The 25276-nt window shown below is 44.3% G+C and overlaps 1 protein-coding gene across 1 annotated transcript in view; it reads left to right on the forward strand.

Annotated features, from left to right (window-relative positions):
* Positions 1 to 2028: 2028 nt before the first annotated feature.
* CDIN1 (CDAN1 interacting nuclease 1) overlaps positions 2029 to 25276 on the forward strand; it is a 153944-nt gene continuing 130696 nt past the window's right edge. The window contains exon 1 of the mRNA XM_054162234.1: positions 2029 to 2304. Within this exon, the coding sequence (XP_054018209.1) occupies positions 2204 to 2304 (101 nt within the window). The 5' untranslated portion in view covers positions 2029 to 2203. The remainder of the gene's footprint in view (positions 2305 to 25276) is intronic.

Consider the following 25276-nt stretch of genomic DNA (forward strand, 5'->3'; position numbering starts at 1 on the left):
GTGTCAAAAGAAAAAAAAAAGCCACATGGAAAGAAAACTCCATCAAATTACTTCTAAACTTCCGTAAAAAGTCTTTAACAAAGGCAATCTGTATTTCCTGGGCAGCACCCAAATTATTTTTATACTTAAAGTCCCTGCTTCATTCACCCAAATTCTGCAAGAAGTGAGGCAGAGGTCCTATAAAAATCAATTTAATTCATCACAAAACTGTGAGGCTTTCTCTGTGCTGTGAACGAAGCTGAAATCCCTTGGGGGAAAAGGAGAATGTGTAGTTAAAGATATTTTAAGACACACAGACAAACAGGGTGTATTCACTTTAAATAACCAGATTTGAAATCAGAAAGGTATTTTCACATAGATTTCTGTATCTGACTTCTGAGACCTTAAAAAGATAAATCCAAACTCCAGGAATTTCATCATGTGGAACTACAGCAGAGTCAAGTGGCAGGGTAAGAACACACAGGGCATGCTCCCACCTCAGCTACAGAAATTGATTTTCAAATAACTCATCATTTTCAGAAGTCCTTTATAGCTTGTTACAGAAAATGCATAAACATGCAGCTTAGAACCATAAAAGTGGCCCAAGTCCATTAAAATTGATAGACCTTCAACTGACCATAGATCAGGCCCTGTGCATATAAACCAGTTTCAAAACACTGCATGAATGCAGATGATGATGATGATGATGATGATGATGATGATATGATTTCAACAAGGAAATAAGTATTTTAAAGAAAGTGATATTGGGCATGGTAAAAGAACAGAAAAGTAGGCTGATGACTTCTGTGATTATGAAGAACAAATCTGAAGATGCAGAAGGAAAGCACTACCTGCCTGCCTCTTAAAATTGGTATTCTGCTATGCACTATCATTTTATTGCTGTCATGTTCTTCACACTGTTGTGTTATCAAGTAAACTCACTGATACTTCAAGGGAAATAAAAATAAATGACTAAAGACTCGTGGCAAGTTAGCGTCTTGTGGATTGGCAAAACAGTTAATGCCTAACAGTGATTTCAGGCACTGGAATGTGCTGCCCAGGGAGGTGGTTGAGTCCCCAAGCCTGGATGTGTTTCAAGGTGGTTTGGATGTGGTGCCTGGGGGCTATGGTTTAAGGGTGACCCTTGTAGAATAGGGTTCTGGGTTGGACTTGGTGATCCTGAGGCTCTTTTCCAACCTGAAAGTTTTTGTGATTCTGTGATGTAGAGACCAACCCTTTCCTCTGTTTGTTGATCTGACACATACTGAAGATATCATGGTTTGTTTCACAATAAAATCTCCCCAAAAGCCCCATTACAAGAAAGATACAAAATGTTTCAAGAAAGATACAAAATGTTACAAGAAAGATACAAAATGTTTCAAGAAAGATACAAAATGTTACAAGAAAGATATGGAGGTGCTGGAAGGTGTCCAGAGAGGGGCCACGAGGCTGAGCAGAGGGCTGGAGCTGCTCTGCTGTGGAGACAGACTGAGGGAGTTGGGGTTGTGCAGTCTGGAAAAGAGACAGCTCTGAGGAGACCTAATTGTGGCCATCCAGTATCTGAAGGGGGCTCCAAGAAAGCTGGGGAGGGACTTTTTAGGGTGTCAGGGAGTGAAAGGACTGGGGGGAGTGGAACAAAACTGGAAATGGGTAGATTCAGACTGGATGTTAGGAAGAAGTTCTTCCCCATGAGGGTGGTGAGAGCCTGGCACAGGTTGCCCAGGGAGGTGGTGGAAGCCTCATCTCTGGAGGTTTTTGCATCCAGGCTGGATGTGGCTGTGAGCAACCTGCTGTAGTGTGAGGTGTCCCTGCCCATGGCAGGGGGGTTGGAACTGGCTGATCCTTGAGGTCCCTTCCAACCCTAACAAGTCCATGAGCCTACGCTTTCCGCGCCCAGCTCTAGCTCAGCCCCAGCGCTGGCGCGGCTGCGCACAGCCCGAGCGGCGCAGCATGGCGGCTCCCGGCGGCTCCCCCCGCCTCCCGCCCAGCCCCTCCCGCCCGGGCTGCGGGGCGGAGCTGGGCGAAGCGGCCTCTGCGGCGCCTCCGCACCGCCTCGGCGCCGGGTTTGGAGTGAAGAGCTGTGCAGGCCTGCGGTCCCCCCTCCTCTCCCCATCTCCGCTGTTCCGCCTGTGGGCGCGGGCGCTGAGCCGCGGCGGCACAGCCCCCTCGCTGCCTCGGCCCCTCCCGCGCCGCGCCGGCCCAGCGCCGCGGGGCGGTGCGAGGCATGAAGCTGACCAAAGCCCAGTACGATGAAATCGCCCAGTTCCTGGGCCACGTGCAGCCCACCCGGCAGAGCCTGAGGAAGCTGAAGGAGAAATTCCCTAGGTAAGTGTTGTGAGCCCTCCGGGGCCGCTGCCAGGCCCGGCGCGGGGCGTGCGGCTCGGGCCCCGGGCGGCGGCCTGCGGGCTCGCTGCAGGCGGGCTGGGGCCGCACGGGGACACTCCGCCGGCTGCAGCCTGTGCCCCTAGCTCCAGCCCCCCACACGGTACAAAGTCACTTGGACACGCACACGGTCATCGACGGCAAGCGACAGCTCGCTGAAGCTGCTGCTAGCAGCTGGGTAATTGCTGCTCTCTGTGACGTTGAGAAGTTGGCACAAAATAAAAGAGTGCTTCCCCCCCCCCTACCCCGGCACACTTGCAAATAAAAGCTCTTAGGTCCGTTCATGAAGCTCTTAAAACACCAAGTTGGTTTTGTTGACATGAATGAAGCCTTGAGGCTCAGGCCGTGCCCCTGTGGCTGGGACCAAGGGTGGAATCCAGCCTGAGAAACTACTGCCCCTGTGGCTCAGAAGGAGCTTTCCAAACCCCTGGCTGCGTGGTGCTGCTCTCCAGTCGAAGGCTGGAAAAGGGATCATCTGCTTAGGTGTGAGCATTCATCTGTTTCCTCGCTTGAGCTGCTCTCAGAATTGTCAGAGAAGTTTGCAAATGACTACCAGCCCAGCATGGAAAGGTGTGCATGATCTTGCTACCAACACCAACAAGGGCGTAAAGGACTTGTTAGGAGGTTCTCCTCTTTTTACAAGTCTGCGAGAAGGATTACTAGTGCTGACTTGGACAGCAAACCAAATCAGAATGTAGGGGGCAAAGAGTCATGCTGCATCTTCTATCACCAGAAATAATACAGGAAACAGTAGGTTGTTTTTTTCTATTTTTAATTTGATGAGAGAGAGAAATAAATAAATAAAAGTTCGCTGCCATGCTTCCTCAGTGGACCTTGGCAGCCTTGCCACAAGTGTGGCTGCTGAAACTGAAGTGATGTGTGGCTCACAGAAGAGGAATGAAAAGCCAGCATTAAGTTTAGGCTTTTAATCAGTCCAGTGAAATCTTTTCATTTTTAGGAAAGCATGCAACGCAGTTAAAGATCAGGAGTTGATCTGCTGGAGGGTAGAGAGGCTCTGCAGAGGGACCTCAACAGGCTGGACAGATGGGCAGAGTCCAATGGCATGAGACTGAACACATCCAAGTGCCGGGTTCTGCACATTGGCCACAACAACCCCATGCAGAGCTACAGGCTGGGGTCAGAGTGGCTGGAGAGCAGTCAGGTGGAAAGGGACCTGGGGGTGCTGGTTGATGGTAGGCTGAACATGAGCCTGCAATGTGCCCAGGCAGCCAGGAAGGCCAATGGCATCCTGGCCTGCATCAGGAACAGTGTGGCCAGCAGGGGCAGGGAGGTCATTCTGCCCCTGTACACTGCACTGGTTAGGCCACACTTTGAGTACTGTGTCCAGTTCTGGGCCCCTCAGTTTAGGAAGGATGTTGACTTGCTGGAGCATGTCCAGAGAAGGGCAACAAGGTTGGTGAGGGGCTTGGAGCACAAGCCCTACGAGGAGAGACTGAGGGAGCTGGGGTTGCTTAGCCTGGAGAGGAGGAGACTCAGGGGTGACCTTATTGCTCTCTACAACTACCTGAAGGGAGGTTGTAGTGAGGCAGAGGTTGGTCTCTTCTCCCAGGCAACCAGTACCAGAACAAGAGGACACAGTCTCAGGCTGCATCAGGGGAGGTTTAGGCTGGAGGTTAGGAGGAAGTTTTACACAGAGAGAGTGATTGCCCACTGGAATGGGCTGCCTGAGGAGGTGGTGGGGTCGCCGTCGCTGGGGGTGTTCAGGGCGAGGCTTGACAGGGTGCTTGGTTGCATGGTTTAGTTGATTAGGTGGTGTTGGATGATAGGTTGGACACGATGATCTTGAAGGTCTCTTCCAACCTGGTTTTGTTCTATTTGTTCTATTTATTCTATTTTTTCTATCAAGCTGGAGGAGCAGCCCTGTTACAGAGAAGAAACTAAAGCAATACAGTTGGTTCATGGAGTTGCATTGTAGGAAACCCAGCTTACCTTGCACAGTACATCTGCAGCTTGGGGAAACCCTTTACTGCCACAGCATATGTCTAAGGAGCTTAGACTTGGATTTATCACTTTGGAGCTAATGAAATTAGAAGAGAGTGTCTGTGTGTATGTATGTGTGTATGCACACAGACAAATGTTTATGTGACCTTATTGTGGCCTTCCAGTATCTGAAGGGGGCCTACAAGAAAGTTGGGGAGGGACTTTTGAGGGTGTCAGGGAGTGATAGGACTGGGGGGAGTGGAAGAAAAACAGAAATGGGTAGATTCGGATTGGATGTTAGGAAGAAGTTGTTCCCCATGAGGGTGGTGAGACACTGGAACAGGTTGCCCAGGGAGGTGGTGGAAGCCTCATCCCTGGAGGTTTTTGCAGCCAGGCTGGATGTGGCTGTGAGCAGCCTGCTGTAGTGTGAGGTGTCCCTGGCCATGGCAGGGGGGTTGGAACTGGCTGATCCTTGAAGTCCCTTCCAACCCTAACAAGTCTATGATTCTATGTGTTCTGGTTTTCTAGTATCATACAGATGTGTCTTGAAAGAGGATTAGAGTGTAGGCTGCTTTGCCAGGTCAATCACTTCCAAGACAAATCCATAGGCAGAGTAAGCTTGTCAGAAAAACGCGAGGCCTTTCTGCTGATAAAATTTACTTCCCAATCCACTCTTCTGGTCCTGCAGAAGATCCACTGGCTCCTCAGTTTCAGAACTTAATGACTTCAGAGAAACTACCTGCTAAACAAGTGCAGTTATATCAGGAAAAACAATTACATTTTTTTTTCTAAAGAAGTTTTTTTTCTAAAGTAGCTGGCTCAGCTGTGGTGAACCTTGAAAAGCAGAGGTCAGCTGCAGTAGTTGCTTCCATGATTTCCTGGCATAACATTTGGTTGTTGTCCACATTCTGAGGTGAGAATGTCATAGAATCATAGAATGATTTGGATTGGAAAGGACTTCCAAAGCTCATCTAGTCTACCTCCCTGCAGTGAAGAGGGACATCCTCCACTAGACTGGGTTGCCCAGATCCTTGTCCAGCCTCACCTTGAATATCTCCAGGATTGGGACCTCAACTATCTCCCTGTGCAACCTGTGTCAGTGTTCCAGCGCCCTCCTGGTCAAGATCTTATTCCCAACATCCAGTCTGAATCTCCTCTCATTTCAAACCATCATCCCTTGTCCTATCACTGCAGGCCTTTGCAAACAGTCTCTCTGCAGCCTTCTTGTAGGTCTCTTCAGGTACTGGAAGGCTGCTATTAGGTCTTCCCAGAGTCTTCTCCTGGTTGAACACCCCCAGCTCCCTCAGCCTGTCCTTACAGCACAGCTCTTCCAGCCCTCTGATCAGTTCTGTGGCTCTCCTCTGGACCCACTCCATCAGGTCCTTGCTCTTGTGCTGCAGGCTTCAGAGCTGGATGCAGTACTCCAGGTGAGGTCTCACCAGAGCAGAGCAAAGTGGCAGAATCACCTCTCTCCATCCACTGGCTGCACTTCTTTTGCTGCAGCCTAGGATGCCATTGGCATTCTGGGCTGCAAGCTCACACTGTTTGCTCATGTCCAGCCTCTCATCCAGCAGCATCCCCTTTTCTGCATGTCTTCTGAATTTCTCTCTTGTCCATTCTTTGAAATGGCATTTCAAATAGAAACAAACTCCCTAGAGGTAGAAACAAACTCCCTAGAGGTAGAAACAAACTTCCTGGAGGTAGAAACAAAATTGCTATTTGATGAATTTATATTTATTTTTTAAAGTAAGTGTCTTTTCCAGAGGTCTGTATGTTTCTTCTTTGTGAATGGCTCAGCAATTGATGTTGTTTTGTTGTCTGTTTCTCACAGCAGGGGAGGTGCAGCAGTCCTTCAGAGTAGAAGTTCGAAGTAGCAAAATACAATGAGCTGCTAAATAATGAGTTCCGAGGCCACTGCTTGGCTAGCAGCAAACAAAAATCCATTCCAACAGCTATGCTACAGGGTGAAAATCAGGCAGTAAGGGTTCTCCTGTAAAAGAGGCCAGCTGCAGAGCTCTGTAAACTTGTGTGCCATCATAACTGTGAAAAGGGGAGGCTTTTTCAGTGATGTGTTTTGTAGGTGTAGAGAAAGTTTGTTATAACCTAGAACTTCTATCATTCTCTTCTAGGTCAGGAAACCTCTGATTGGATCCTTTTGGCTGCCTTTTTTCTTTATGAAAACCAAAATCAACCAACCAACCCCACCCCTATCCCCTCCAATATGTAGTTCAGCCTTTTAAGGAAAATACTCCAGGTTCTGTCATGGCACTTGCAGTGTGTTGAAGGTGTCCATAACCAGGTTGTCATTTTCACATGGTAATGGTTGCTGATTGCACCTGGGAAGTGCTACCATCCATAATGGCTGCTTTCACCTTGCACTTGCAGTCTTTCCCCAGGAAGGATCAGTATTCCACTGGTAATGCAGGACATAAAATATTCCTGGTCCCTACTGCCTCATAGATCTTGAGAGTCTTTGGATTAATCTGCTCAGGTTTTTTACTAATACTGTTTTATCTACTGGCTCCTCTCTTGTCTGTTGTGTTTCTGGAAAGACATTCACGCTCCTTGTTTGTATAAAGTATCTTTCACACTTTGTTATCAGCCTGTTCTTGTGCTGCAGTTTCTCCCTAAGAGCAATTTGTAATTTCCATGGAACTGTTGCTCCAATTCATTCTGTATAGGTGTGCTGTGGGGTGGCTGCCAGCATGACCAGTGAATCAACATCATTTTGTAACAGGGTAATTTGCCTTTTTTTAACTATTATTGAACTACTTCAGCAGGTGAGTTTACTGTTCAGAAGACTGTTGCCATGTGATGTATTAATGCCAAATAGTCACAATTAGACTGCTTTTGATATTGTTTATAGGTACCTTTATACAAACACTGAGACTTGATGTTGTTTGGGTTTTTTTTTTTGACACTCCTGTCATTTCAGCTAGCATGGCTTTAGTCTGCTTTGGTGAAAATCCAATTACTCTGCCAACCTAGAAATTCAGGAATCAAACTGCTGTTCTTTTTTTCTCTATCAGTGCTGCCCTTCATATTCCAGGCCTGGCAATTCCAGCTTGCTTTATTTACTTCATTTCTTCTTAAGGTCTTTTTATGGCACGTTTAGTGGTTGTCTTGTAATGTGTTCATGTTTAGCAGCAGGAATTTTGGGTGACGTGAGCTTTGTCAAAGTCCTAAGCATGATAAATCTCTGCCAGTACTGGATCACTGATAAATAGTTCCTTTTTGCTTCTTAATGTGCACTGGGCTAATAATTCTGAGTGCTCTGTGTTGTGCTCTTCTGAAGCCTACCACCTTTTCTGCTTCGTTTCTCACCTCAACTGATCTACTTGCTAGTAATTTCTGGTTTTCATTGTAACTTCTGTATTTTGTTCTCCTGCCTTGCCTTTAGCAGCAGGCTCGTGTTCTTCTCTGATGCTATTCTTCTTAATGAGACCTAATGTCTACATTGGATTTCTCACTGTAGGAGTAGTAGTAGGAAATGTAAGGTATTGTAGGAAATGTACAATGTCAATCTTTTCAGTGCTTGCTCCTCCCTTAAGTAGTCCTTGGAGCTGCCAACAAGTAGAATCTTCTGCCTAGGAATCATCATAGCAGTACCATTTTAGGGTGACATGATCAGCCTTATCAACTTTTAGTTGTCTTCAAAGATTATTTTAACTTCTCAGAAAAGGTGTAGTTTCTAAGGGTTTGATTCATATGCAAGCTGATATTTTCTAGTATTTCTCTTTACTTATTTCCTTAGGGGGGGAAAAAATAAACATGTCAGTTCTTCTGCATATGGCAGAACCCATGGTTTCTCTCCAGACACTTTTCATGAAGCTTCTTACCAGTAGAACATGATTGACAAATGGCTGGACCCTTCTCAAATCTGTACCTTGTACATAATTTGCTGCTTTTCTTCCTAGCCAGTTCTGACTGAATATTGCCATTTCCTTGGTTGAGTCTTCCTCTAGTCTCCAGCAGGTTTTCTAAGAGGGTAAGGTTTGCTGACCCAGCTCATTGTGGTACTGTCTTGTTTGTTATTCTTCACTTTTGTCTGGTTTGGTTCTGTTCTGAGGTTTTGCTTTTTCTTCCACTACATTATTATTGAATTGCAGATTCCAGAAACTTCCTAAGAGTACAGGTTGGCTCAGTAGCTTTGCATCATTTGGAGACTCCAAAAACCCATGCTTTTTGGATGTGAATTTCAATGAAATGTAGAATATTGAAAACAATCTTTAAATAAAAATGTAGTATCAAAGGTAATTAGGTCAGCTCTGAGCTACAGAACAGCAGGACACAGTCTCAAGCTGTGCTAGGGGAAGTTTAGGCTAGAGGTGAGGAGAAAGTTCTTCCCAGAAAGAGTAATTGGCCATTGGGATGTGCTGCCCAGGGAGGTGGTGGACTCCCCACCCCAGGAGGTATTCAAAAAAGAATTGGATGTGGCACTTGGAGCCATGGTTTAGTTGTCAGGAGGTGTTAGGTATTAGGTAATAGGTTGGACTTGACGATCTCTGAGGTCTTTTCCAACCTGGTTGATTCCATGATACTATTATTCCCTTTGGAAAGATGTTCAGGCTGTTTGAGCCCTTGGTGGGAAATGTACTGTAAGATAGCACATAGAATCATAGAATTGTTAGGGTTGGAAGGGACCTCAAGGATCAGCCAATTCCAACCCCCCTGCCATGGGCAGGGACACCTCACACTACAGCAGGTTGCTCACAGCCACATCCAGCCTGGATGCAAAAACCTCCAGGGATGGAGCCTCCACCATCTCCCTGGGCAACCTGTTCCAGTGTCTCACCACCCTCATGGGGAACAACTTCTTCCTAACATCCAATCTGAATCTACCCATTTCCAGTTTTGCTCCATTCCCCCCAGTCCTATCACTTCCTGACACCCTCAAAAGTCCCTGCCCAGCTTTCTTGGAGCCCCCTTCAGATACTGGAAGGCCACAATTAGGTCTCTGCAGAGCCTTCTCTTCTCCAGACTGAATCTTCTATAGGCTAAAGCAGAGAGCAGTGCAGGTCTTCTCACAGAAGCCCCAGTCAACAAGCTTTAAGGAACTTGTAAGTGGCTGGATGTGATATATCTTGCCATAACCTGAAATAGGAAAGTTACTAATCTTCCCCTGGAGTACAAAGTATGGCATGACAGGAATTACCTGCATCAGGCTATAACTCATAAGACCTTTATCTCTTCCATTGTTTGTTAGATAAAACATAAGACACTTAAAAGCTTGCCATTGATAGCTGTGGGATCTTTGAGAATAGGATAGAAAACGTAGTTTTACTCAGTTTTGGGGCTCTCCAATACCAACTGTCAGGATTTCGACAGAAAATGCCTACACTGACATGTAAATTCCAGGTCTTCAGGACATAGATGCCTTCATGTTTTGTTTGGAAAGAAATGGAGAGGGGTTTTTTGGGTTGTTTTGTGTGTTACCTATTAACTGCAAACCAGATGTGTCAAAACAAATGTTCATTTTGAGGTAAGTCCATTGTGATTTATAAGTTTTCTAAGTGTACCCATCCTCTTCCTTACAAGAATCCCCCCATATCTTGTCCATCTGAGCAAAATGCAAAGTTACTGGAAAGTTAACCTTGAATTTTTGCTTGACATAAGCAACCAAAATTGAGGTTGTCCTTTCTGAATTCCTGAGTGCTGCTAAGTTTCTTCCTTCTGATTTTTCCCCTTCCAGGATGGGAAGTGCTACCATGTGGGAGTACAGTTCATTGGATCTTTAAAATATATTAAATCAATCACACAGAAGAAACTTGTCACACTTGTGAAATTCATTTTGGCTAGATGAAGGGGAAGCCTTTTTAGCTGTGAGGAGTTTATACAAACCACTTAGAAGCCAATCTCCTATCCTTTGAAATTTTAAGGGTGAAATACAGTGATTGGAGGGAGCCTCTTAGCTGGATGTATCATAGTATCAGTCAGGGTTGGAAGGGACCACAAGGATCATCTAGTTCCAACCTCCCTGCCATGGGCAGGGACACCCCACACTAGATCAGGCTGGCCAGGGCCTCATCCAGCCTGGGCTTAAACACCTCCAGGGATGGGGCCCCAACCACCTTCCTGGACAACCCATTCCAGGGCTTCACCACTCTCATGGGGAAGAACTTCCTCCTCACGTCCAGCCTTCAGCTTCATTCCATGTGGGAATTAGTTCCCTATAACTTGAAAATGCATTCTGAGTCCGTTGTGGCTGTGTGTTGGATACCTTTGTTTAATGGTGAAGAAAGAGAAAAGGAGGGGGAAATGCTGAAAGAAGAGAAGAAGAAAACAGATTAAAATAGACAAGAGAGGGGGAAGGATGAAAAGAAAAGACAAAAATGAAAGTAAAACAGGAAAAAAGATAAATCATTTAAAGCAAGGGAAAGGAAAAAAGATGAATGATTTAAAGAAAGGGAAAGGGAAAAAGATAAATGATTTAAAGAAAGGGAAAGAAAAAAGAAGAGAAAGAAAGAGGCAAAAGAGTAATAAAGGAATTAGAAAGAAAACCCTTCTATATGTTAAAGCTAAGAGAGTTGTCCTGGTCACAGCGTACTTTACTTTGTAGCTTCCTCAAGTTTGATTTAATTGCACTTTTTGCCACTTCACAAACTCCCTGGCTGTGCTGATCACCAGCAGCACAGGAATAGAAGTCTTGTGGCACAGTTTGGGGTGGTGTTTTTTTAAAGCCTTGGATTGTAAAGCAAGCTTGGTGTCCTCAGACAGACCAACAGATGTCTGTAGATTTAAGGGCAAGATTATGGTGGTCGTTAAGGAAGGATGAAGTGGAACTTTTAACACTGACCATATGTGCTTTTTAATTGACTTGTGGATTTTAGGATACTGTTATATTCCTGTTGCTTGTACTTGCAGACAGTGAGGATAAAAATGGTAATTCTTGGCTGTATTTCACAAGCAGGTCCATACTGTGTCGTTCTTCTGAAGCCTGCAAACAAGTCGAGGCTAGAGCTTTATAAGCAGAGGGGATCTGCTGCATCAGAGGGGAAAATATTTTATTCAGGCATTGTTGTTTTGGACAGTCATATTTTGGTCTATATTACAATGGGACAATGAATTGCTGAGTGCACTGTCTGCTGAATATGACCTCACCATGAAAAATTTGATGCATTAGAGTAGGAAAGGTTGGAATATATCAACCTTAGCTGACAAGGGACTTTGAATTTTGACCTAACACAGATGACCTTTGTGTGCAATAAAAGTGAGTTTAATCTCCAGGTCAAGGTTGAGGTGAATGGTAGGGCAGTGTGGATTGGTTTGTGCTGGCTATGGCTGGATCACACCTAGCAAGCAAAGAAATCCAAGGTCTTTGCCTTTCAGAGTAACTGAATGCTTATTTACCTGAAGTTTGCTCCTATCTGTAATACCATCAAAAAAACTGTGCTGCATTAAGTGTGCTGTGGACTAATCTGTTTGAAGCTCCTTGTTTCAGAGTAAGAAGTGGTTTAGGTCTGTACATCCTCTGCTCCTTCAGATCACTGAATAGGTAAGCTAACTAAAATGTCTCCTTGCATGTAGAATACAGATTGTCAAGTATACTGCCTTGCCCTGAAAAGGGTGAAACATTTCTTTGACAGCTAGCCTGTCACTGGAGCATTGGGAGTTTATTCCAAAGTGGCTTATGCTTTTAGGAAGAGCACAATTAAGAGAGCTCTGCTATGTTTCAGTAGGCAAATACAAATAAACTAAAGGCAAGAAGGGGGTCCCTTTGAGCACTTCCTTGGTGTTGAAGGTATTTATCAAAGAAGCTAAGTTACACGATGTTTTGGGAGCTGTCTAGGTTACATAATAAAAACACACAGATGCATTTAAATAAAAGATTGCCATGTTTTACAATGGTCACAAGCAAAAGCTGTCTTTTTAACTGGCTTGTGTGCCAGGAGTGCTATTTTGCTAACATACTAGCTGCATGCCCTGAATACACAGGTAAGAGTGGTGCTGTTGGAAGGAAGGGAAAGGAGGGAGTTCTCTTTAAATCAGCCAGGAAGAAAAGAGGAAGAAAAAAAAAAGCAAAGAAAAGAAAAAAAAAAGTTTGAGACTAATGGAAAGAACCTCTACTCCTTTAATAGAGCCTGCAAAATATATTCTCCAGGACTGATCAGCTCTGAAGGCTCTAGAGGTTTGATGATTGGAATGGCAGGAAATCACGCTTTCAGGACATAACGAATTGACTAGGCCATCCATCATTTGTTAGCATGCACTGAAACACTGGGCTTGTGTGCAGAGGGCTGTGATTTAGTAAATACTTGGGAGATGAATAGAGCTTACACACAAGGGAAGATATTGCTGTCCTTCAGCAGCCTTAGACACAGATCCCTGCTGAGAAGGCCGTCTGACAGCAGCTCATCAGTAACTGGCCTGTCACAGTCAGTGATGCCCACCAGCCATCCCCAGTATATTAAATGCATTTTTAATATCTGCTTCAGTAGATTTAATGAAGAAAATTTAGTTTCCATAGTCTGATCATTGCTTCCTCAAGTGTTGTGAAGCACTTCCAAGAAAGGAACTGTGCTGATACCTGAAGGAGTTGATGGAAAATGAAAGTGAAAGAGAATGCAGACAGGAGTGTTAATATCCAAACAGTTTCCTTAAAGCAAAATGAAAATGTTTGGGGAAAGCAATATTAGGCAACAATTGAACCTCCTGCAGAGGGACCTTATGCAGCAGGGTGTACAGCAGCAGCAGAGATGTAGTGCTGGAGTGTGTACAGCAGCAGGGATGCAGTGCTGGAGTATGCACAGTGGTTGTGTTCAGTGTGGCTGGGCTTGCTAAAAGGCATAATTGTGTTTCCTACACTTCCAGTACTTGTATCACCGTTCTGCCCAGCTTCACAGTCCTACGAGGAAGGTAGCTACAAAGGGAAGGACTGCAATAAGACCACGTTTTTAATAACTAACATAGAGTTTGGGTTGGTTTTGGCATTTTTGTTAGGGATGCAGTTGGTGAAAAATCATTGTAGTGTTCCCTGATATTACTGAAACTAATCTAGGAAACAAATAACAAGGCACAAGGGGGGGAAGGGGGGGAGGGGGGGAATAACCCTTCTGCCATTTTTCTAACTTAGCAGGCTCGTTGAGAGTTGTTAAACACTGACATTCTGCTCCTAAGGACTGTAAGGAATGATTCTTTTTTTACCTTTGTAGCAACTGGTAAGCTCTTTCACTGCCTCTGTACAAAGATAAACTTCATTGCTTGAATTTCCTGGGAACTTCAGGGGGGGAAAATTCTGTTTACACAAAGGCAAATGTGTTGGGTTTAATTTTCCAGCCAGATTCGGTGGTTATGGTAATTGCTTCAAGACAGCAAGACAAACACCTCGATTTTGTTGCAGACATCTATTTGAAGCATCCACTTCTTGAGCTTTTCCCCCCCTCAGGAATCCATTCTGTGTTCACAGAAGAGAAAGCAAGTGCTGAATGAGACCTATAAATTTGGTTCTTAGCTGTGTCAAAGGAGTGCTGCATTAAATGCATATTATTCTACAAATTTAAGATGTGTCCCAAATGCTTAGATTTTTAAAACCCATGACAAAATTCAAGAATACATTTTCTTGTTAGCATCTGTTTGCTGTCATTGTTGGCAGGACCTATGATTTATTGCTTATATTAATGACTGCAGCCGTTTTCGTCCTGATACATGCCCCCATGGCTTGTGACATCACTGAATGAAATAACATGGATGCAATTTTTACAGTGCTTATTTCTGCTGAAAATACCTGATCTGTTTGCAATGTGGAAGGCTCAGAAGCTTGTATTGTGTGAAAATAGCATAGAATCATAGAATTGTTAGGGTCGGAAGGGACCTCAAGGATCAGCCAGTTCCAACTCCCCTGCCATGGGCAGGGACACCTCACACTACAGCAGGTTGCTCACAGCCACCTCCAGCCTGGCCTGAAAAACCTCCAGGGATGGAGCCTCCACCACCTCCCTGGGCAACCTGTGCCAGTCTCTCACCACCCTCATGGGGAAGAACTTCTTCCTAACATCCAATCTCAATCTCCCCATTTCTAGTTTTGTTCCATTCCCCCCAGTCCTATCACTCCCTGACACCCTCAAAAGTCCCTCCCCAGCTTTCTTGTAGCCCCCTTCAGATACTGGAAGGCCACAATTAGGTCACCTCAGAGCCTTCTCCAGACTGCACAGCCCCAACTCCCTCAGTCTGCCTCCACAGCAGAGCAGCTCCAGCTCTCTGCCCATCCTTGTGGTCCTTCTCTGGACACCTTCCAGCACCTCCAGATCCTTTCTGTACTAGGGGCTCCAGGGCTGGATGCAGTACTCCAGGTGGGGTACATTTCTGTAAGAATATGGAATACAGTAACTGATCCTACTAAAAATGTCTTGCTGCCCAATCCTTCTAGAGGATTTTTGTTACCAAAAAACCCCCACACCAGCAGTGGAAGAGGAGTGGAACAATCCAGCTCTGTTTTCTTCAGATCCAGTGATGGATCTGAAAAGCTTTGTTCCTTTATTTGACTAATTGCTATCATCCAAGTAGATTTCAAACTCCCATTGGCATGCTGAGATTTCACACTCTATCACTACTTTTCAGCTTGTGTTTCATGGAGTCCTTGTTGTCCACAGACTTCAAAGGAAGGATTCAAAGTAAATGAACTTCTCATCAGCAGGCTGAAATTTGCCAAATGGGAATCTGTGCCTGTTGGGGGAGGGAAACATTTTGGTTTGTGAAGCCCTTAGGTTGAAAACTTCTGTTTTGTCAGCCACAAAAAGTATCTTTGTCTATCTCCTGGTTTCCTTTTGGACACCTTTTATTATTTTTTTTTGAGGATTCTAGAATCCATAACGTTTTGAAGGTGGTGGTGATATGAATGGGATAAATGATCTCTTCCACTGCACACTCCAGGACACCCAACAGCCTGATTGATAGTGACAGTCTCGTTGTTTTATGGTGGAGATTTCTTGAACTTCAGTCCCCCTGCTTTGTCCTTCTCATCCCAATAAAGTACTTAAGCAAGTGTTACTGTCCATCCAAACTGGCAAAATGGTTTCAGGTCAGGATGTGGTATGGGAGAGGACTTTGTTTTCCCTCTATTTGCACAGCTGTACCTAGGCCTGCAAAGTCTTGGAAGCATTTGATAGCATCGATTCCCAGATACCTCCAGAAGCATCAACACTGAATTAAAATGTCTTACAGTGGCACACATTCTTTTTCTGCAGAGAGGAGAAGGTCGTCAGATACTGAGTGAGACCCCTGTGGTAGCAACAGCTTCGTGTGCTGGCCTGTCTGAAACTGTTTCAAAGACAACATAAAAGCCACGACCAAAAAAGAGGCACTACTTACTTTTGTGACTAATATAAAGGGTCTTCTGGAGTGCTGAGGGTGCAGACAGCAGTAAGGACACAATGTACCTCTACTTCAGAGTCACAGAATTACTGAGGATGGGAAACACCTCTGAGATCGTCAAGTCCAGCCTATGACCTAACATCAGCTAAACCATGGCACCAAGTGCCCCACCCAAGCTTTCCTTAAAGACCTCCAGTGATGGTGACTCCACCACCTCCCTGGGCAGTCCATCCCAGTGCCTGATCAGCCTTGCTGTCAGGAAGTGCTTCCTACTATCCAACCTAAACCTCCCCTGGTGCAGCTTATGGGCCTCTTGTCCTGTCACAAGTTGCCTGGGAGAATAGCCTGGCCCCTACCAGACTACAACTTCCTTTTAGGTAGTTGTAGAGCATGGTAAGGTCCCCTCTAAGTCTCCACTTCTCTGTTTGTGGTTCCCTAGGCAATAGGCAGAACTTCATATCACTGTGGGTACTGATAACATCCAGTTCTTCATTGCATTTCTTCTGTGGAATGCAGAAGCACATTATGAGGATAAAACTGGTGCAGAGGATGATAGCTAATAGCCAGAATGTGAGTGTAGGTTGCTGTAGATGCAAAGGCTGTTGAACATCAGCCATCTCCAGCATTAATATAAAGTGCACATTGTCAGTGCAACTGGCCTCCCATTTTCAACTCAGCTGAGTAATGTGTCTCCTTAGACAAGTGTGTTATCTTTGATACACCAAATATAAAGAGATAAAAATAACTCAGAAACTAGGTGGTCCAAGCAACCACCTAGTTGCTTGGACCACTTGGCAGGTACTCCAACAGGCCAAGCAAGTTCTGTTCCAAATGCAGCGTTTAATGACTTCATTGCAGAGTTATCTGACAGGAATATGTTTGCCTTTATCCTACTGTGGCCTTCCAGTATCTGAAGGGGGCCTACAAGAAAGCTGGGGAGGGACTTGTTAGGGTGTCAGGAAGTGATACGACCTGGGGGGAATGGAGCAAAACTAGAAATGGGTAGATTCAGATTGGATGTTAGGAAGAAGTTCTTCCCCATGAGGGTGGTGAGACACTGGCACAGGTTGTCCAGGGAGGTGGTGGAAGCCTCATGCCTGGAGGTTTTTGCATCCAGGCTGGATGTGGCTGTGAGCAACCTGCTGTAGTGTGAGGTGTCCCTGCCCATGGCAGGGGGGTTGGAACTGGCTGATCCTTGAGGTCCCTTCCAACCCTAACAACTCTATGATTCTATTATTAGAAGAATTTAACTACTGAGCAAAAAGAGAGCTTGGACTGTATATTTTTTTAATGTGATTTGTATTGTCTTCCTTTGGCATCAACAGCCACTATCCACAAGCCTGCTGCTTACAGCTTTTATTTTTATGTTCTATTTAGACACAGACCTTGCCAGTGCTGGCTGATGATTCTTACACATTATTATCATTATTATTGTTATTGCTATTATTGTTACTATTGTTATTATCATCATCATCATCATGAGTTTGAGGTTTGGGCAGAGAATTTTGTCCATCTATCTGGACATTGATGCTTGCCATTCTAGCATTTGAAATCTCTATATTCAAAATCTATGCTGCAAGTGTTCCAGCTACTGTGTAGAAATGAATGGATTTCCTTGTGGGCAGGTTTGGGTTTGTCAACACAAATCACATTGTTTGCTTGGGTTTAGTTTGTAATTCATGGCTCTTTATCAAGGACATGTATAAATCTCCATGGAACTTTGCATTAGCAGATCAGGATGTTTACTGAAATAGCCAGTTAAAGTTATTAGAATGTGCAGTGGAAAGCACTGTGCTTAGTTTCATGTGCTTCTAATATTCAATGCAAGCAAAATGCTCTATAGACCTGGAGCTATTTGTTATATTTTAGGGTCTGAAGCAATAGCTGTGTAAACCTCACCCTCGTAATTTTGCAAGTTCCACTTTATCATGGAGCTGTAAAAGGCAATCAAAATAAATCCTGGAAGATGAAGAAACATTTTCTAGGGCTTTCTGTGTGCCTTGCCTCTGTGGGGCTTGATCCATGAAATTTTAGTAAGCATATTAAATAATACAATATGATGTGCAACGTGTCAGATCTGATAAATTATTTTGTATAGGACATTTATACAGCATATGGTGAGCTGCTATGTGAACAGCTTAATGACTAAATTATGTTAATCTTCCTTGCCATATTTACTTTTAATTTAAAATAATTTATTTTACCCCAAAAATGGGCATTTTCAAATTCTTCTTTTCCTTTTCTCTCTTTTTTTTTGGGTTTTTTTTTTTTGGCTGGTGGGTAGCTCTAAGAAAGGTGTAGGTCATCTCCGAGAAGCCGTGACAGTGATCCAAGGTTCCTCAGCTGTGCAGTGTACATAACACAGATGTTGGGAGAGTCATCTGTCAGCTATGCCTCTCCTATGGAGTTAAAGTTCTAGGGGGAAAAGAATTCGACACAGTGCTGTCACTGTTACATTTTCACAATAGAAGAGCATGCAAATATTCAACCTCCTGCTTAGCAGTAGTGCCCTGTCTAATGTCTGTGCTGGTTAGAATAAAAAAATAGTGGGTGCATCTAGGGCTCATAGATCTGACAAAGGTCATGCTATGCTGGGCATTTGAATTGGAAATTGTCTGGACTTAGATTTTATAAAGCTCCCACTGTTGTCGGGGAAAATTTCAGCAGGGTTTTGTCCCTGGAGAGGCCTCTTAGGCCCTTTTCTGTCTTATGAATGAATTTAGATGTGAGGGTTTCTCCTGCCTTAAAACTGTTAAGTTCATTTTGCATACATCCCCAGAGAGAAAAACTGGCAGATGCTTTTGTCTTGGAAGTGTTTAAAAGAAAACTGCAGAAGAGGAACAAGGGAGAGAAGGGGCCCTGTGTGGAGTCCCAGAACATTTTGGAAATAGCCAATATGCAGTTTTCATCAGTGCTAAGGCGGGGCGCAATATGGTGCCTGTAGCTCACTGGGGAATATGAATGTTGATTAAGCATACTCCCAGGCTTTGAAATCCTGAAAGCAGTGTCAGAATAATGGATGTTGAGCAAATGTCAAGCATTTGTTAATTTCTCTGTTATTTGGAGTTTATCTACCATGATCAATCAAATAAACTAGTGCTTCTCTGTTGTGGCATGTGTCATTGATATGGTGATTAGGTGGCTAGAGAGGGCCTTCTGCCTTTTTTTTTCCTGTTCCTATTTTTTTTTGTTAAATCCAGGTAACAGATTACATCTGAGCAGCCCTAACTTTAAAGATGTGCCTGGGTTTGGTTTAGTGGGAAGAGGTTCATCGATAACGACAAATACAAACACTGAGAGGAAAAAGCATTTGCATGGCTGCTGTGCTAAACATTGCATCCAGGCCATTTTTTCCCCGCTCTTGGCCTTAAAGCTTCGCTGTTGTGTGGAAGGAGAAATTACTTCTAAATGAAAATTCAGAGAAGAAACTTCTGCTTCAAAGGACAAGGTTCAGAACCAAGCCTGCCCACCCTAAACAGGTATTAATTGATGGCTTAGCTCCCTTCTTCCTTCTGAAGTTTTTGGTTTCTCTAACCTCGGTCTCGACATCCCTATTTTTGATTGGGAAATGGGTTCTGATGCCCTTCAGTTAAAAGTGGAAGGAGTGACTCTGATTCTTATATGAGAAAGTGTCAGACAAGTTGTTGGTTACTAAAATGCAGAAATGGAAACAGGTCCAGTTCAGAATCTCAAACTTCTCAAATTTCCCCTCTCTCCTGATGTCCTGGTTCTGCTAATTCTCCACTCTTAGGTTTTGGGTAACGTAGGGAGTCATGATGCTGAAATGTGATGAGGTGGGTTGGGATTTCCCCCCAGCAATAACTTTGCCAGACCAGCTGAGGTGGAAGCAAATGGAAGCTGTATTTATAAGCCAAACTACACTCTACAACAGAATTCAATGGATATGTACAAAATATCCAGGAGTTACAATATTTACAGGTATTTACAATTAACAGACAACACAAAAACCTCACTCTGGTCAAGAAGACCAAGGGAAGCTGTCCCTCTGCCTCCTCACCCCCTGTCCACAAGGGAATAGAATAGAATAGAATAAACCAGGTTGGAAGAGACCTTCGAGATCATCATGTCCAACCTATCATCCAACACTACCCAATCAACTAAACCATGCAACCAAGCGTCCTGTCAAGCCTTGCCCTGAACACCCCCAGCGACGGCGACCCCACCACCTCCTCAGGCAGCCCATTCCAGTGGGCAATCACTCTCTCTGTGTAAAACTTCCTCCTAAACTCCAGCCTAAACCTCCCCTGATGCAGCCTGAGACTGTGCCCTCTTGTTCTGGTACTGGTTGCCTGAAAGGGAGAAAGGTGCAGAGAGAAAGTAGTGGTTAGACTTAACCAAAATAATGCAGCCAAGGTCAGCAGAAGCAGATTAATCTCTCCTGAGTGAAGCGAGCAGAGAAGAGAAGCCCCCTGAATGTGTTGGTACAAGCAGTTTTATGGCAGGTAGTTCTCCAGTGAAATTGTTTAGGATTATCTTTAGTTTTCCTTTTTACACCCAATAGTGATTTATTTCTATTTTTCTACTTTCCTGCCCAAAATCTGTAACAAAGTTTTAAAGGCATAGCCTACAACTACCACCTGTGAAGAGCAAGGAAAAGAATAATAGGAAGAAGAAAAAGGCACTGTGGCCTTTGCTGCTTTAATATATAAAGACTTGAAAGTGGGAAAGGATAGGGCTGGGATGCTTTGTGTCAGACCTTTTTGAAAGCTGCCTGAAGGATATTGACAGTCAAATTTCACTGAATTCCAGTGCTTTGGTTACATCCTTTTTCTACATGTTTTTTCAAAGAGAGTATCTGAGTCATGCCATAAAACTTGATGCATATTGAAGCCATCTTCAGTTTATTTTAACACAGATCAAATGTTTGATTGTTGAACTAGTTTTCCTTCTCCCTTGGTTTCCACACTTGCTTACCAAGGCCTCTGGGCCCGTTTTGCCAAGACTGGTCAAATTTATGAAGGTTATAAATACTTAAAGGGTGGGTGCCAGGAGGATGGAGCCAGTCTTGGCTCAGTGATGCCCAGCCACGGGTAATGAGCACACACTTGAGCAGGAGATGTTCCATTCAAACATGAGGAGGAACTTTATGTTGAGGGTGGTGGAGCACTGGAACCGGCTACCCAGGGAGGTGGTGGCATCTCCATCTCTGGAGTCATTCAAAGTCCACCTGGATGCCATCCTGTGCAGCCTGCTCTGGGTGAACCTGCTATGGCATGGTATTGGCCTAGATGATCTCTGGAGATCCCTTCCAACCTGTATCATTCTGTGATGCTGTACGGGGGACCTATTGACTGTTTACACTGGAGATGATTGCCCTGGTGAGATCTCACCTGGAATATTGTGTCCAGTTTTGGGCTTCCCAGTTCAAGAGGGACAGAGGTCTGGTGTGTGTGTTCCTGTGTGACCCCTGCTGGATTCTGTGGTCCTGCTCTGGCTGGGGGGTTGGACTCGATGATCTCTGGAGATCCTGATCCTGTGATCCCATTCAGTTCATGGAGTAAGAGTTGTAGAAATCCAGCCTTTCCTGTGGCACTGCAGGAAACAAAGCATTTATTCACTGCACAGCATTTCAGAGCAGTGCAAAGAATGCCTCTGGAGGAGGAGGAGGAAGGGAAATTAAAATCCTGTTGGCAAGAGTGGAAAAGGAGGTTAGAGAAGTTTTGGAATAGACTAATGTAATATTGTGATCACTACTTGTCAGATGTTGCCTTCATATTGCCTGCCAGTTGTAGGTAGGCAGGTTTTTAAAGACCACTAGTAAAAGGGAACATCTGGGTTTCTTCCTTAGCATGTTCCTGCCATCCTTCCAATGGGAAGTAAGTAGTGGAATGAAATTAGTTAGTAAAAAGGAACATCTGGGTTTCCTTCTTAGTGTGCTTCTGCCATCCTTCCAATGGGAACTAAGTAGTGGAATTAAATTAGTTTATTCCCTCAATGACACAGTAAGTGGTACCCCTGGGGCTGCCAGTAGACTCTGTAAATATCTGCAGATATGGTACAATAACTTAAGATATGAGGCAGGGTACTGCACTGTCAGCTAGGTAGAGAGACCAGAATTACTCTGTGGCTTTGCTTTTTGTTTTCTAATTACAAGTAGCTTTAAAATGAAACTTTGAAATCGTAAGGAAGAAGTTCTTCCCCAGGAGGGTGGTGAGAGCCTGGCACAGGTTGCCCAGGGAGGTGGTGGAAGCCTCCTGCCTGGAGGTGTTTGCAGCCAGGCTGGATGTGGCTGTGAGCAACCTGCTGTAGTGTGAGCAGGGTTGGAACTGCATAAATCCTTGAGGTCCCTTCCAACCCTAACAATTCTGTGATTCTATAAGCAGTGTTTAGGGCTTAAGACTAAAGTTTCCAAAGGGACTAGCTTCAAATAGATTAATTTCTGAGCTGAGATCTTTATGGTTCCCAAACTGGAATTGACTTGAAATTCTTCTTCTGCATCATCCACGCTCAACAGAGCTAAAATTCTTTACATTCTACCCTGTGTGGAAAGCATTCATGAGATCCTGACTTGTTTAAGGACTTAACAATTTTGTCTGGGTTACTGGAAGCTTTTTTTTTTCCCTTTCCTTTGGACTTAAGGTGTTCACTTTTTACCCTGGAGACAGCTACGCAACAGTCTGTGTGCTTGACATGTGATGCATGCGAATGCTAAATACAGTAGCAGCATGAGGCAAGTGTCATTAACAGTAATTTCTGTAATGAAAGCCACCTGGCTGTCTTCATAATTAATTGCTTGTAAATAATAAATTTAAATATAATTTATAGTTTTCTAAATTTGATTTTATATATATATATATATATATTTTAGGAGCAAATTGTTTGAGGGTGTTTGGGGATTGTTTGCTTCCAAATTGGCAGTGCTGTGCTTTGTACATATTCATGCTTGAGCCCTAAAGTGAGCAGCCTAATTAACTTCAAACTGCCATTAGTTCATGAATATGGTTTTCTGAGATTGAATTTAAACTTCTAGTTTATACAGAACAACATAGGTTTGAAGGGGGGGAGGGGGGAACATATAAAGAAAATTATTTTCCACTTTCTCTACAATTGGAGTCTGAAAAACTTTTCTTGACATGGTATCCTACAAGCTGATTATTTGCCCAGGGGGAGAGGGACAGTGGCATGATGGCTTTATCTCAACAAAATAGAATAGAATAGAATAAACCAGGTTGGAAGAGACCTTCAAGATCACCGTGTCCAACCTATCATCCAACACCACCCAACCAACTAAACCATGCAGCCAAGCACCCTATCAAGTCTCCTCCTGAACACCTCCAGTGATTAAGAAGATGAACAGAAAATTAATGTATCAAATACTTCTTTCCAGTAGTAACCTCCTAAGTGAGGTTACCAATGTGTGGACCTTGGCCCCATTGAGGGGACACATAGGAAAGGTGGGGGAATAAATCCTTGGTATAAATAGGAGCTTCTTTGCCTTATCTGCTTGTAGAGGTGCATCTTATGATGGTTGAGCAAATATGCTCCTCAGATAACTACAGCTTTTGTGTGTATTTGTGTCATGGTCCAGCATTTAGGTTAATCATAGAATCAATAAGGTTGGAAAAGATCTCAGAGATCATAGAGTCCAATCTGTCACCCAAGACCTTATGACTACTAAACCGTGGCACCGAGTGCCACGTCCATTCCCCTCTTGAACACCTCCAGGGATGGTGACTCCACCACCTCCCTGGGCAGCACATTCCAATGGCAAACAACTCTCTCTGTGAAGAATTTTCTTCTCACCTCGAGCCTAAACCTCCCCTGGTGCAGCTTGAGACTGTGTCCTCTTCTTCTGGTGCTGGTTGCCTGTGAGAAGAGACCAACCTCCACCTGGCTACAACCTCCCTTCAGGTCATAGTAGAGAGCATTGAGGTCTCCCCTGAGCTTCCTCTTCTCCAGGCTAAACAACCCCAGCTCCCTCAGCCTCTCCTCGTAGTGCTTGTGCTCGAGGCCTCTCACCAGCCTCGTTGGCCTTCTCTGGACACATTCAAGAGTCTAAGAGAAAGAGTTCCAAGTTACAAGCATGCATTCTCTATAGTCGTAACTCAAGTGGATAGAAATAAAGTGTGGATGATGTACAGCTAAGAGCAAAAAGGGAATATGCAGAGGTTTGGATTTTTTCTTTCAGTCTCTGGTATGCTGCTTTATGCTGCTGCTTTGAGATTTGTTTACCAACTCATCCGTGGATATTAAGAAGCTCTTCCTGCTAACCAGCACCAGAACAAGAGGACACAGTCTCAAGCTGCACCAGAGGAAGTTTAGGCTGGAGGTGAGGAGAAAGTTCTTCCCAGAAAGAGTGACTTGCCATTGGGATGTGCTGCCCAGGGAGGTGGTGGAGTCGCCATCCCATCCCTGGAGGTGTTCAAGAAAGGATTGGATGTGGCACTTGGAGCCATGGTTTAGTTGTCAGGAGGTGTTAGGTAGTAGGTTGGACTTGATGACTTCTGAGGTCTTTTCCAACCTGGTTGATTCTATGATTCTAAGTAACTTGAAGTGGTTGAGGACAAGGACATAGGAATTCATCTACTTATGTTAGTCTCCAGCTTTGCTTTTTTTTTTTGATTTAATTTTCTGATAGGATGTATTGGTAGAGTGAAGAAGATCCTTTCAGAGGATACCAGAAGATGGAGATGTGGAGGACAAATACTAAGACAAGGCATATGTTGGAAGCAAACCATGTGTGACTCCTAGCAGTTTCTTTTGTCAGTGGACTCTCTGAGTGGGATACCACAGAAGTCTTGGTATGTGTAAGGTGAAAAGATTCTGTAGCCTTTGAAGCCTGATGCCAGAATATTTGAGAGTTTCAGTTCCATGTTTGGGCACTGACATTCTATTTTGTAAGCCTTTTGCCTGAATGTATTTTCCTTAGGTATTGCATCTGAAAATACTTTTCAGCTTGCGCATTGAACATCACAGAGGAGTTTTATGGTTTTGTAGAAAAGACTTTACTGGAAACATTAGTGAAAGAGTATTTGCTCTCAAAGGTCTCTGTGTGGTTTTGGCATTTAAGTAGGTTTCAAACAGAACACAGAATTAACCAGGTTGGAAAAGACCTTTGAGATCATCGAGTCCAACCTAACACCCAACACCATCTTATCAACTAAACCATGGCACCAAGTGCATCATCCAGGCTCTTTATAAACACTTCCAGAGGTGGGGACTCCACCCGCTCCCTGGGCAGCACATTCCAATGGCCAATCTCTCATTCTGTGAACAGTTTCTTCCTCACACCCAGCCTCAACCTCCCCTGGCACAGCTTGAGACTGTGTCCTCTTGTTCTGATGCTGGTTGCCTGGGAGAAGAGACCAACCCCCACCTGGCTACAACCTCCCTTCAGATAGCTGTAGAGAGCATTAAGGTCTCCCCTGAGCCTTCTCTTCTCCAGGCTACACACCCCCAGCTCCCTCAGCCTCTCCTCACAGGGCTTTGTGCTGTTGAACTCTGGAAGGAAAAAAAAAATCCCAGAGCAATCCTTGCCTGTATTGGCCATTTGTATTTACCTCTGCATTTTATTTTTTGCAGGCCTGATCCTGATTGCCCATAGTCTGCAGTTGTTTTAAAATATGTTGGTTGTTACAACAGCCACCAAAAAAAACATAAAATCATGAGGTGTCTACAGGAAGAATTGGTGCCCCTTTCTTAA

The sequence above is a fragment of the Dryobates pubescens genome, chromosome 5, assembly GCF_014839835.1.
Source record: "Dryobates pubescens isolate bDryPub1 chromosome 5, bDryPub1.pri, whole genome shotgun sequence".
NCBI classification, from domain to species: Eukaryota; Metazoa; Chordata; class Aves; order Piciformes; family Picidae; genus Dryobates; species Dryobates pubescens.